We start from the raw sequence: 15,378 nt of genomic DNA, 5'->3' as shown, positions 1-15,378 counted from the left end.
TAATAATAGTTAACTTTTATACATTGCTTGCTTTGTAGTAGGCACTATGCTTATTTATTGTATCTTCTGGTCTCAGCTCATATGCCATTTTTTACTCAAGTCTTTCTGGATTTCCCAGTTGTAACTGCTTAAACCAAATTACTTGCCTTTCCTTTCTATGTTTTGTATTTACTCAGAAGTGTATATGATATTTGCTGTAAGAGAACATAAGGAATTTGTGGCTAAGGACCATCTTTGTAACCCTGATACATAGCATACTGTTAGGGCACCAAAGAGGCACTAAATTGATGCTTGACAAATTATTTTTTTTCCCTGGCCCTGAAAGCTCTTGTTATTCTTGTCAGTCATATAAGAATATCAGTAACCTTTATATCATTGCCCCAAAAGAAAAACATCATACTTGTAAATGGTCCATCTGCAAATGAAAGTGGATGAGCTCCAGGTTTTTCAATCCTGTATATTTCTTCTATAAACCGTATCTTGCAATCATTTATTGTATCTTCTGGTCCACTGTAAAAAGGATAAATAAAAAGCTCTTTTTAACCAGTAAAAACCAAATCGACAAATAGTAAGAAAAAAACAACAACAAAATGAAACAACTCAAAAAACACTGACCATTTTATGTTTTATATATATATATATATATATATATATATATATATATATATATATATATATATATATATATATATTGCAGACAAACAATTATCATCCAATTTTGTTTGGGAAAGTTAAATTATCTTTGAATAAATAACTTTTTTGTGACATCACAAATATAGCTGTCAGCTTTCACAATATTTTAAAATTATGAAACAAAATTTAATATGGTGATTAGTATTTTAAAAGAAGAAACAGCCTATATATATTTTAAGAAGTATGAAAACTATTCAATTCTGAAATTTCTCACATTTTTTTTTTGAGAATGACGATTGTTACATGATATCTGATTACTTTGGTAAAAAAACTGACAGAAGATTTGATGAGATTAAAACTGTCAGTTAAAATGAAAAGACTTAATACAATTCCCATCTACTGCAACATACTAGTTCTTTGTAATTTAACAGAACCAATTTTCAAAAATTATAATTAATTTAAGTGATCAGTAATTGATTTTAATTTACTAAAATGACCATTAATTTTATTGTTCAAAATTATAGTGAATTTCTATAAAGGAAAATGCTATTCTGATAGCATAAAACATAGTAGCCTCACTTCTTAAATTCTGAAAAGAGGCAGAGTTTCTTCTTTGGGGAGTAATATCAAAATTCAGTTTGCTAAGTAGCTTTTGTCACTTTCTTTGAACTTGTATTACCATAAGATTGTTTTTCACTGAAATCTAAATTTTAATCATTTGTTCTAAAAGAATGTGGCAATACTGTCAGAAATAGTAAAATCATTTCCTTGTTCATCTTTCCTTAGATCCCATAGGTTTTACAACAGTTTCTACATAGATGATTCACAGATAGTCAGTCCTAGTCCTTCCTTCCTCCAAGTTTCAGCTGTTTCTCTACCTGCAAATCAAACATTTCAAAATGGATATCTAACCTATTTCATAACATGTACAAACCTAACTTCATCATCTTTCTTACCCAAACTTTCCAAGTTTTCCCCCAAACCCATCATTCTTTCAGTCTTCCAAAGTTCTCTATCTCACCATTATTCTTGACTCATCATTCTTCCTCACTCTACATATTCAATCAGTTCTGAATCTTATTGTTTCTATCCCTAAAAACAATCTCTAGCAGAGAACACCAACTATTAATATAGCTATCACCTGGGTTAAAGCTCTCATTACCTGTCTAAAGGGATAGCAAAAGACTGGCCTTCCTGCCTTGAATTATTCACCATTCTAATCCACTGTAAATAGTTCTGCTAAAATAAATTTCCATAAGCATACTCTGATTAGGTTACCTTCCCTTTTCAATCAACTCTAATACTTCCTATTACTTTGAAGATCTCTCTCTCTCCTCTCTCTCTCTCTCTCTCTCTCTCTCTCTCACACACACACACACACACACACACACACACACATGTATGTACACGCACTTCTATTTAGCTTTTAAAGTCCTACACAACTTGGCTCCATCTATTTTTCTAGTGTCACTGGACATTACTCTCTACCTACCACACATGCTCTGTGGTTCAAACAAAATGGCCTCCTCCCTGTTTCTCACATAGGACACCATTTCCATCTTTTCATGTGACTTTGCCCTAGTGTCTACTATGCTGCGAATGCATTCTTTTATTTCAGCTCACTGAATCATTCTCTTTAAGATGAAGATGAAGCTGAAGCAGTGCCTTCTACATAAAGTTCTTTGCTGAGCCCTATAACTTTCTTTCCTTCCCAATTACCTTGTATAAATTACTTTGTATTTGTTTTCATTTATGCACTTTATTTATGCTATATACACCTGTAAGTGAACCTGCCTCACTCACTAGAATATAAGTTCCTTTTCAAGCATAGAATGCCTGATTCTTTTTAGTACTAGGCAGCTAGGGCATAGGAGTGTCAGGCTGAGGATCAGGAAAAATCTTGAGTTCAAATCTGACCTCACAAAGTTAACTAGCAAAATGACCATGAGAAAGTCACTAGACTCTGCCTCAGTTTCCTTATCTGTAAAATGAGATGGAGAAGAAAATGGCAAACCACTACAGTATCTCTGCCAAGAAAATCTCAAACGGGGTCACAAAGACTAGGACAAGACTGAAATGACTGACCAGCATGAGCACCGGTTGTATCCCAGGGCCCAGAACAGTGCCTGTCCTCAGCAGGCCTTTGATAAATGCCTATTTACTAATTTATCACTCTTTGTACTCTCTTTGTCCCTGGATTCTTTCTCTTTAAAGGGATAGAGTTATGGACTTATGCTCAAAATACAAGAACATTCAATTCTTCCTCAAACCCCCCTTTTTTGGTTCTGTTTTTGCTTTCAGCAAAGACTCAAGACCTGGTAGGTTTCAGCACAGTCCTGGCAACAGCCTGAACCTGCTTTCTGGGGCCTAGCATAAAGCATAAATAGAAGATTTATCAGATCCATTGCTTATGTCAGCAGGGTATTCCAGACATTGGAGGCTCATGACCTGAGCTTGTACTTCACCAGTATATAGAATTCTGAGCTCACAGGTCTACAGGGAGAGGAAAAGTACAGGCAGCAAGTTGCTTAGTGACTCGAGTGGAAGATGGACTATTCTTTAGGGAAAAAAAAGAAAATCTATCAACTGGTGAAGAAAATGTGAATCTGAGGGAACATCATCTCACTTTGGTGAAGACAGTTCCTGCTGCTGCATCCATTAGGATCTGGACATATGACAAATTCTTCAGTTATTCTAACTCATTAAACATAACAGAAAAACTACTTGTATCTGACAAATTTCTTACCTGTTCACATATTATACATGATTTTACCATCTCAATTTCTCTCTTAAAAAGTTTGGTCAATAACTTACAGCTACCAAGATTTCTTTTAAACTATGCCTAAAATGATCAGATTAAATACTGTTTAGAAAAGAAGTGTTTTAATTACAATTGAGCTACACATTTGTCTAGATTTCCTGTGGCTGCTACCATGAGAACGAAGTCTTCATGTCCTACTTCTAAAAAACAGAAAAGACAATTTATTTTTAAATACATACATCTGATTAATAAAATTCTATAAAATGTTACATCGACAAAATGTTTATTATGGGGTACTTCTTAAATGAATTTTGTTATCTTTTTGAATAGATTATATAATTTGCTAAAGGTTTTTTGAATAATTTTAATCCATATAAACTATTTTTTTTGGGGGGAGAAATGACGGTATCTTTGGTAAGCACCTTTGAAAGAATGTATTTTTTAACACATCAAAAAAAAAAACCCACCTTTAAATGCTAAATAATATTTTCAAAGTATTTTAAAAAATTAAATACTGCCTAATTTATCAGTAGGCAGTTAACTGGTTGGCTTATGTCTTTTTTCTCTCTCTCTCCTAAATAGCTAATATTATCTGGATATTTAGCAAGTACATGATAAAGAAACATATATATGGATGGAGAACATCTAACTATGGATGGTAAAAGAAAGATGTCTTGTAAAATTGTCAAGCCAAGGAAGGTGAAGAAAATATAACAATATCCACAGAGCTAGAAAAGGCAGAGTAGCTAGCTACAAAGCAAAAAGTAACAACATAGACTCAAATTTCTAGGAGACAAAGTGCTCTTAGATTTTATAAATAAAGGCCAGAAATAAAATTTACAGTTTCAGATTGCTATTCCTATATGTACAAAGCAAAGTGCTCACAAGTTCCTATGACAAGGAGGCAAATTTGAACTCATAAATACTGAGACACAGTGTAATGAAAGCCATTGATTAAAATATGGTTGTTGAAGAAAAAAGCTTATTTGAAAGGAATGAGACCTAGATCAAATGATGAGGAACCATACCAAAATCCTTTACGGAATAGAAGTTTGACCACAGGAACACGTATATTGCTCTAATTCTCCAAAGGACTTATGATCTTATCAACACAGGCATTCCCTTCAGTGATGCAAACAGCAAACCATCCATGCCTATGTATTATATGTGCTTTATCTATGTCCTTCCAAATTTTTGCCAGAGTTTATTACAGCCTAGTAAAGTTTTCTTCCCTTTCTCTTAAAATTAGGATACCAACAGAACACATAAATGGTCCAATAGTTATCCTCTGCTCTTGTTACACCTTCAGTCCCAACTTTTTGTATTAAAATACTTATTTTTTTATTATTATAGCTTTTTATATACAACACATATGCATACGTAATTTTTCAACATTGAACCTTGCAAAACCTTCTGTTCCAACTTTTCACCTCCTTCACCCCACCCTCTCCCTTAGATGGCAGGTAATCTAATACATGTTAAATATGTTAAAGAAAATACTTCTTTGATAATATCCTTTATAGTGCTTCTCCCTAATTCCTTATTTGTATAATCTATTGTAGCCCTTTTCATGTTCGCCAACAATTGCTCCATTGCCTTCTAAATGAGTTTCTTCTTTATATCTTTAGAAACTTAGTAAGTATAGGGTGGGTGGGGAGATAGGGGTAACTAAAATAACTTGGCAAATTTCAACCAATAGTGCTCTTTCTGTTCCAATTCTGGGCCTAATTTGTTGCCTATTTTTAGTGTCTGCCCAAGACACTGCACATATGGTTGCATACATTTCCAATTTCTTGATAACTGAATCAATCTAAACAATAGGTTTCTTCATACATTTGATTTTTCCTGTGTAGACTACTGGACCAAACTCTTTAAAATAATTAGGAATCTCAATATTATGATGCAAAATGTTGGTCTTGAAGTCAAAAAGAAAGGTTCAAATCTAAGTTCTCTTAGTTAGTTGCATGACACATCAGATTACCAGTCAAATAAATAGAACTAGGAATCCCTAAATGGTACATAAAGATCCCTGAGGACAGCACTCTTGAAAATGAAATATTTATAGGATGTATGGTTCTCCTGTATTTTTATTTACTTTGTAACTATTTTACAATTACATTCTAATCTGGTTTGGGTTGTGCTTAGCAATGTTGAGGCTGCTCAAAGTATGTGTCATACGCTTTTCCCCCAGACAAGCCTTTAAAACTTAAGTGGTAGAAAAGGAGCTCTCTTTGCTCCCATATAGGTCTGCTTTTAAAAACTATCTAATTTAGGAGGGTGTGCAATGTTTGCAATAAACAACATAATGCCACTGGTAAACAGAAGATCCAGAAGCATCTTACCATAAATTCCTTTCACTTGTACTGAACTTAGCAAACATTTCTAAGTATGTCTCCTTGTTTTATATTGTTATTAATAATCAGATAATTGAGTAAATTTACCTTTGGAAGATACCTTTGAGTGACATTTTGCTTTGCTAAATATAATATTTTTTTAAAAAACAATAAGCAATAAGCACAGGGACAAACTAACTGTTTTCTATTGCAGTGAACTGTATATTGGGGAAAGATATGGTCAACTGTGGAATAAATATTATTTATGCAAGCTGACTGCTTTCCTTCTAATAACTTTAATCAAGGATGGTCTCAGTTTGTGTGCATGTGTATGTTTTTATAAAATATGACTAATAAAATCTAGGTATAGCTATATATTAGTCTCAATAAAACTTTGTACAACTGGCAAAATAGGCATGAGTTTAAATTATTGATATTTTCTCTCTCACCATTTTTTTAAATGACATTTTTTTCTACATGTCATTGGTACTATTCCCTCCTTTAAAAATTTTGAAGGCTGATCTCTAAATGCCTTCATAATGATGTGGTCTCTTGAATGGACCTCTTCTGTGGGTATTTGGTCTCATACAATTCCTTTTCTAATCTCTGTTTCATTGTCAGCTATGTCCAAAGGGCTATAAAACCTTTAATCCAGCAGTGTCACTACTGGGTCTATCCCAAAGAGATCATAAAAGAGGGAAAAGGACCCATGTGTGCAAAAATGCACAAAAATGGCAAAGAATTGGAAATTGAGGGGATATTTATCAACTGGGGAACAGCTGAATAAATTATGGTATATTAATGTAATGGAATGCTATTGTCCTATAAGAAATGATAAGCAGATTGACTTCAGAAAAGCCTGAAAAGACTTATGTGAACTGATGCCAAGTAAAATACATAGATCTAGGAAAACATTGTACACAATAATAGCAAGACTATGTGCTAATCAACTATTAATATCTTAGCTCTTCTCAGAAATACATTGATCCAAGATAATTCCAATAGACTTGGGATAGAAAATGTTATTCATATTTAAAGAGAGAACTATGACAACTGACTATGGATTAAAGCATATTATTTTCATCATTTTTAGTTTGTTTTTTCCCCTCATGGTTTCTTCCTTTTGATTTTTTTCACAACATGATTACTATGGAAACATGTTTTATCTAACTGTACAGGTATAACCTATATTGGATTGCTTGTATTTTGGGGAAGGGGAAATAAAGAAAGTAGGGAGAAAAAAATATTAGAATTCAATCTTACAAGAGTAAATGTTGAAAACTACTTTTACATGTAACTGGAAAAATAAAATACTATTTAAAATTTAAAAATAAATTAAAATAAAAAAGAAGCCTGTTCAGGATTATGATGTTAGAATCCAAATTTCACCTATAAAGATGAAAAATTTTATTATAAAACCTTTGCAGATTTTTTTTCTATTTCTCATTTGTCTTTCAGTAGCATCTTTAAATGCCCTAGCAAGGATACTTTTTAGATGGATCTCCTGTCAAGCTTTCTTTTAAAATGGGTTTTCTTCTTGTAGCTTCCTATTGTTTTATGAAGAGATATTGCTAATAATCCATCAAAATTTTTACAAAGATTTTATAAATCTTTTTTACAAATAATAATATAAATCCTAAACATATGTTGATTGCTAGGTACCTTTGCTTAACAAGATAAAGCATTTGCTAATTTAGGCAATTTTTAGGCTCTTCTTCATTTGTTTTTAAAGTAATTGGTTTACTTCAATTAAACTTTTACATGAAATTATTATAATCATCAGTATCCATTCTTCATCTATTTTCTATTTTTAAAATAACTTATTTAAATATATCAGGTTGAAGTTGTTTTAGTTTCATTTTCACATTTTTCCACTTTTAGTTAAGTTTTATATTAATTTTGATCTTTGATCATGTCTTGTTGATTCAGAAATCACTACCACATCAACAATAATGTTTCTGAACCTTTTTTTTATTACAATTAAATTCATTTTGAGGATGAGTGTTATATGGTATCTATTATTCTCAGTGTCCATTGATGGTTTTTAGAGGAATTCAGAATGTATCAGTATAAGGATTCTGTATACTTCAAAATTATTTGGTATCTTTTCTCCTGAACCACAGTTTCAATCATAAATTTTTGCAATCCTCATTTCCTGTGCCCCTCTCATATTGAAATTTCAATGCAGAACATAGTCATTTAAATAACTAAAAATTTATTGGATTTCTTATTGAAATTGCAGTATCTGATTATTATAGTAATAAAATGGTTCTAGACAAACATACACTTCTTCATTTTCCTAAAGATCTTTTGGAATTTTCTCTCTTTACAGTAATTGTTGTTCAGTCATTTCATTTTTCAGATTCTTTGTGACCCATTTAGCTTTATCTTGGTAAACATAGAAGGGTTTGCCATTTCCTTATTCAGGTCATTTTACAAAAGAGAAACTGAGGCAAACAGGATTAAGTAACTTTCCTGGGGTCACACAACTAGTAAGTGTCTGAGGCTGGATTTATACTCAGGAAGATGAGTCTTCCTAATTCCAACCTCAGTGCTCTATTACACCACTTGAACAAAGAAGAATTGTTAATCATTTCTTAACTTACCTTCAAAAGATAGAAAAGATAATAATTATGATCACACAAACATTAATATAGCAATTTAAAGTTTTCAGAGAGCTTCATATACATTATCTCGTTTGATCCTTACTTGAACCCTGTGAGTTATTATTCGTATTTTATAGATAAAGAAAATAGGCTTGAGAAAGGTTAAATCATGTAAGCTAGTAAATACCTGAATCTTTCTGACTCCAAATCCAGACTCTATCACATCATATCACTGCTATCTCTTGGGACAGAGAAATTCAATTTTAGACATACTCTTTCTAACAAGGAGAAACTGGCAAGTCTAAATTATAGGAGCCCTTGGGACAAGTAACCACACTTCTAGAATTTGTGCAGAAGAGAAGAAAGCTGCAGTCTGACAAGTATCTTTTACTTGGGAACAACCAATTTCCAAGGGTTCAGAGAAACGATAAATATGCTCCTGTAGACTAAAATTCCTATGATAGAAGTCAGCCTAAAAGTAACAGGAAACTCTCAATAATGAAAATTTGAAAATAAGTAAAAATAATTCTGACTAAGAAGAAAAAACAGGACTTAATGAGACCAACATAGATGCAATAAGATATCATTAAGAAAAATAGATTTTTAAAGATATGTATCTAAATTGGAAGCAAGATCTGAACAGAAGAATGAAGCATTGCATGGTATTATAAAAAAGTATTAGTACTATAAAGTCTTAGGATGAGATGAGACAAAGGAACAAAGATTAGAACAGAAATTTTAAAAATCCATTTTGAATAAATGTAAAATACTTATTAAGTACTTACCTTGGGTTAGGCACTTGGGAGAAGAATACATAAGTTAGACAGTTCCTACTCTCAAGAAGCTTATATTTTAATAGAGAGTCAACAAATGCAAAGGAGCAATGGCCAAGAAAAGGAGCAATATTTAGGAAAATCACAAGAAAGATAAATAGAACAAAGGGTAGTTACTTAGTTGTTTATCAAACAGTTTGTTTTCAAAAACCAATGACTGCATTGATTACTATTTCTAGAGCAAGAGTTAAAGAAGAGAAAGCAAGAACAGAGAGAAATGGCAAAATACTGATGCTGCACAGATGAGAAGCATAGTCTGGGGGCCAGGTAGATATTGTGAGGAAGTTGAGTTTGCATTCACTCATTCACCAATAAGGAACTATGCAGAACTCTAACAGATAATGGATTATTAACTCAATGGTCTCTGCATGGTCTCTGCAGGTCTGATTTAAAGGATGCTATCTTGACAGGGAAGCTGGCAAGTTGTATGGGTTAGACAGATAGATGGCTTAGGGTAAAAATAAAATATGTCTATTGCCTTGGACAATAACAAAAGATAGAGAAAGACTAGTTCTTACCTCCCCCCTTCCCATCTTCTCTGGCAACTAAATGGTCAAAATACAAATGACTAATGAGAAACTGAAACTTAAGATAAACAGGAAAACAATGAACTTACATCATTAGACCCAAATGAACTACATTCTGAAATTACTGAAAGAACTGACATGCAATTGCTGAGATATCAGTGATCTATGGAAGATATGAGATTGGATAAAGACAAATGATTCCCAATTTTCTGAAAAGTAAAAAAAAAATGTAATGTACAATCATACAACAGCAAGTTTTACATTGATTCTAGAATTTTGCCAGGAAATCAATCAATAAAAGATGGTTACTAAAGATTTGGAAGATGAAACACCATTCACAAAATCAACATGACTTTGTTAACATTTGTTAATTTGTCAAATTCATCTAATTTTCTTTTCTGACAAATTTACTAGATTAAAAGGGCTGCTGACAAATGAATTCTGTAGATATCCTTTCTATAGATCTGACAAAGTTGTTTACGTGACACTTTATTTTCCCATAGAATTTGCAAGTTCCTTAGTCCCTAGATATACTATCAGGAAGGTTGGTAGTTGTCCATCATTCTCAAAGAGGAGCAAAATGACATCATTATATTAGAGTCAAGTTACAGTGTGTCCAACTATGGTTGATCAGACCAATACAAGCTCTGAATGTTCTATCACAGGTTAGGCACAAATAGTCCATGTGAATATTTGGGGTTGATTCTCTAAATCTGTACATCTGAGCTACTTCAATTCTGTTTTGCTCACAGAGCACAGCACCTTCTCTGATGAGGGCACGCCATGCTGGGTGGTCTTGTGCCAATGTCTCTTATGTTATATAATAAATTCCAAAGTTCTTTAGAGGTTGCTTTTTCTGACCACTTTGTGAGTGCTTGCCCCATGTGAGTTCTCTATAAAGTAGTCTTTTTAACAAGTGTATATCTGACATTCAAATAAATGCAGCCAGCCCAACTGAGCTGTGCTTTCTACAGTAGAGTTGGAATGCATGGCAGTTTAGTTGGAGAAAGGACCTCAGTGTCTGATGTCTTATCCTGCCAGATGATCTTCAAAGTCTTCCTGAGACAATTCAAATGGTAGCTACTTAGTTTCCTGGCTTGGTGCCAGGATGCTGCTCAGGTTTCAGAGACATAATTATGAGGTCAACACAACAGCTCTGTAGACTTTCAATTTGGTAGGCAATCTAATACCTTTCTCATTCCACACAGCCTTCTAAATACTAAGTTAATTCTCTAGCAATGCCTGTGTCAACCTCATCATCAACAGAGCATGTCCTTGAAGAGCACACTCCAAAGTACACTGTGGACTTGTCCACAGCATTCAAAACTTCTCTAAAGTTAAACCTGTTAAAATCTATGGTTCCACATATGGATATGTGGTGCTGACTGATGGAGCACCTGTGTTTTCTTGTTGTTAGACCAAAATTATCACAAGCAGCAGAGAACTGATCCACACTTACTCATCTTGGCTTGTAGCCTTTTCAAGTTGGAGAATTTACCATTGCTGAGGTAATTTATTTTGATGCCAGGCTCATTCTCACTGAATGACAACATGGCTGAAAACATCATGATAAAAAAGCATAAGACTGAGTACACAAGCCTAATTTTACTCCACTGGTGACTGGGAAAGCTCAAGAGCCTAGTCTATTATTCAGAACGTAGGCAAGCGTGCCATTACAAAATTGATGTACAATAATGATGAATTTTCCCATGCAACCAAATTTGGACATAACTTTCCATAAACCCTTGACAAAGGCCTTGGTCAAATCTACAAATGTTATGTACAGACCTCTATTCCATTTCTAGCATTTTACTGAGTACACAAGCCTAGTTTTACTCCACTGGTGACTGGGAAAGCTCAAGAGCCTAGTCTATTATTCAGAACGTAGGCAAGCATGCCATTACAAAATTGATGTACAATAATGATGAATTTTCCCATGCAACCAAATTTGGACATAACTTTCCATAAACCCTTGACAAAGGCCTTGGTCAAATCTACAAATGTTATGTACAGACCTCTATTCCATTTCTAGCATTTTACTGAGTACACAAGCCTAATTTTACTCCACTGGTGACTGGGAAAGCTCAAGAGCCTAGTCTATTATTCAGAACGTAGGCAAGCATGCCATTACAAAACTGATGTACAATAATGATGAATTTTCCCATGCAACCAAATTTGGACATAACTTTCCATAAACCCTTGACAAAGGCCTTGGTCAAATCTACAAATGTTGTGTACAGACCTCTATTCCATTTCTAGCATTTTTCCTATAGCTTTGGGCAGCAAACACCACATCAACTGTTGCTTGGACTTTTCTGAAGCTACACTGGTTCTCAAGTAGATGATCGTCTTCCAGGTGAAATTTATCAGACTGATATATAACAGGGAGGAAAATTTTGCTGGCAATGACTATGACAGCCCGTTTTGATTACTGCAGGACAATCTCTCTTCCCTTTACCTTTATAAAAATGGAGGTGTCCTTGAACTCCTGGGATAACCTCTTCTAACCATATAATCTAGAAAATTTTAGTCATCTTTTGTGTGAATAACGGACCCTCCTCCCAACTTTATAAATCTCAGCTGGAATAGAATCAACACCAGGTGCTTTGCCACACAAAAAAAGTCCAATGCCATCAAAACCTCTTCTTCAGTTGGAGTTAAGTCAAGGAGGGCTTGATTTCAATCTGAGGAAATGGTCAGGGGGGCTTCAGCACTGATTGATAATGGCCTATTGAAAACACTATGGAAGTGTTCAACCTATCTCTCTAGGATCATGTCCTTATACTAATCAATATGGCTCCATCAGCACTGAGAGGGTGAAATGCACCATAATTTGGACAATAAATAGCTTTCAAGGCTTCATAAAAGTGCTTTGGATTGTTACTATCAGAATAAAGCTGAATTTTATCTGCCTTCTTCCTGCATCTCTCTATGCTTCACTTGTACTTGGACTGTTACATAAAGCTGAATTTCACCTGCCTTCTTCATGCATCTGTGTTTCACTTGTACTTTATTTCTGATAGAAACGCTGCAGATTTAAAAAAAATATATAGGACTACCTGCTAGATAGGGGAGGGGTTGGAGGGTAGAAGGGGAAAATTTGCAACACAGAGTATGTAAAAGTCAATGTTGGAAAAATTGCCCATGCACAGGCTCTGTAAATAAAAAGCTTTAATTAAAAAAATAAATAAATGTTGCCTTTTTAAAGATGGGCGAATTATGGCACTAGCACACCTGTGGAATTTTTTCATTTAAGCAGCTTTTGAATTTCCTCATTATTTTTGTCAAATCAGTCTTGATGTTTGTGAATGTTCTAACCTAGATGAGCAAATGCAGTGCTATACATAAAATCTTTGAAAGCTGATCACTCCTTTTCTGCTCCTCTGTTGCCCACTATGTGTTGGCTCCACTTTCCCTCCAAGTTGGACACAAATTTTTCCTTCTCAAAGAAGCATTCTAGATGAATTTGTTGACAATAATTCTTTTAGTACTCTTTTTGATTTGGGGCTGCCCTTTTGTTGAATTTGAAAATTTAGCTTGAAGAGGATAAGCACTCTGTGCCTTACATTATTTCTGTTACTCTCACATAGTGCCCATTTCTGCTCCTTACAACCACCCAATCTATTAAATGCCAATATTTGCCAAAGGAGTACATTCATTTAGTTTTATTGCATTTAGGAAAACAGAAAACAGTGTGATGATGAAATCATGAGATGCACAAGTCTTCAGTACTAAGTGATTACTGCTGTTGCTGTTTCTGATTCCATTCCTCCCAAGGATTCCCTGCTGTGTCAGATAGTCTGAGCCTACTCTAGCATTCAAGTCACCCAGAATTTTAAGCTTGTCCTCTTTTGGCACATTATAATGGTCTCCAGTTCATAAAATTTTTCTTTGATTTCATCAGAGCTCAACATGGGGAGAGCACAGTCAGGAGTCTGTTGTTCACTCCTTTTGGCAGGCATACAAGCTTGTTGACTAGATTAGTTTTGAACAAAAAATCTACACACCAGCTTCATGGTGCTCCTCTTCACTGTGACCACACCAGAAAAATGTGTATATCCAGTTCCAACTTCAGTTAGCTGGCCTTCATTTAACATCCTTATTTCCCTAAGAGCTGCTATGTGGATCTTTTGAACTCAGCATGAGTTCTCTGAGTACATATTCCCATGAATGGAGTCCAGTTTGGCCATCTTCATGCCCTGGCAAATGTTTTCTTTTTGAGCCCTCAAGTTAATGTACCTAGGCCATCTCCAACTTAAGTTATTTGCAATCCAAGTTCTAGTGAAATATCTCAATGTCCGTGACCACAACATGCATCTTCCTTCCATGGCTAAGGAATTTAAATTTATCTACTCATTCCTTGTCAGTATTATGCCACAATCTGGGAAAAGACTCCAGGAAGTAGGAAGCTCTTCTCTGAGTGGGCAAAAGAACCCAAACACTCACAGCATCCAGTAGATTTATTATCTCCAATTCAAGCTGCTGGTGCCCGAGGGCAGAACCAAGAGTGAAACTTTTCCTGTTTCCATCATGGCTAAATTCAGTGAACAGTTAGCTTATTTTTAACTCTACTAGCTTCACCATCTCACTGTCCTAAGACAACATCTATCTGGGTTATAAATACTATTCTGTTCTGTTCAGCAGGTGTTCCCTCACCTGAGCATGAAGCCTTCATTGGTCACTACCAGGATTCAATGGCTGTCCTTATGATTATGTTCTTGACATAGGCAGCAAGATCAATAAAGTGAGTATGAGCATAAGTGACGGTTGGCTATGTTAATATTCCCTATGGGCTGCATTAATTATTAAATTTGGGTCTATCCCCCTTTGCCAGAATCTTGGTGATGGCTGCTGTCAAAGCAGTCCTGATTTGACCTATGTGAACAATGGGGCTTGCCTCTGACAAGTTTTCTTATCCCAGATAGTGGTTAAAATGAAGGGCAAGAGGTGCTTCTGTCTCGAGTTACAAAATCGAGTCTTCTTCAGGATACAATGGTCACTGTAATGTGATGAATATTCGAGAGAGTATATAGAGAGGGAAAGGGGGAAATGGCAGTTATTGAGGGAAGGGACACAGTCGGGGAAATAAAAAATTATATGATTCATACTATCCTTATAGATAGTCTAGCTAAAAGTATAATTAGGTAAATTTAGAACTGTCTGAATGACTAGACCTAAAGAATAGTTATTAATGATCTGATTTTAATTTTGAAGAAGCTCTACAGTGGAATATTCAAGTAATGTTGGTTAGCCCTGTATTATTCAGGAATTTTAACAGGAATTTAAATACTAAAGCATAATACTCAAATTTGTACATCTTACAATCCTGTTAAGAACAGCTAACAAAAGGATTTACAGTTGGGATTCCAGATTCCAAATGCTCTTGGTAGTCTAATAAGGTAAAATTTAATAAATATAAATGTAAAGTCTTATTTTGGATTTAAACAATGTATTTCAAAAGCAAATGATGTACAAGCTCGTTTAGAGGGTAATGTATATACAAAACATTTGAAATTTTAGTGGAATATAATTTCATTATGAATCAACTGTGTTAAATGGCAACTAAAAATTTGTCAATGCTATATTAGGCTCCAAAGTCAATGTTATATTAGGCTCCATTAAGGGGACCAAAGTGTCTTTAATGTTTAACAAAAACAAAAAGACAGATTGAAGTCCAGAACCTAC

At 34.3% G+C, this 15,378-nt stretch overlaps 1 protein-coding gene across 1 annotated transcript in view; it reads right to left on the bottom strand.

Moving 5' to 3' along the window:
• Positions 1 to 15,378, bottom strand: part of UHRF2 (ubiquitin like with PHD and ring finger domains 2) — a 155,657-nt gene that overhangs the window by 49,116 nt on the left and 91,163 nt on the right. Inside the window, exon 5 of the mRNA XM_074282882.1 lies at positions 401 to 510. Within this exon, the coding sequence (XP_074138983.1) occupies positions 401 to 510 (110 nt within the window). The remainder of the gene's footprint in view (positions 1 to 400; positions 511 to 15,378) is intronic.

Source organism: Sminthopsis crassicaudata, chromosome 1 (genome assembly GCF_048593235.1).
Source record: "Sminthopsis crassicaudata isolate SCR6 chromosome 1, ASM4859323v1, whole genome shotgun sequence".
Taxonomy (NCBI): Eukaryota; Metazoa; Chordata; class Mammalia; order Dasyuromorphia; family Dasyuridae; genus Sminthopsis; species Sminthopsis crassicaudata.
Note: the sequence above shows the minus strand (reverse complement) of the source record. Positions and strands in the feature narration are given on the sequence as shown.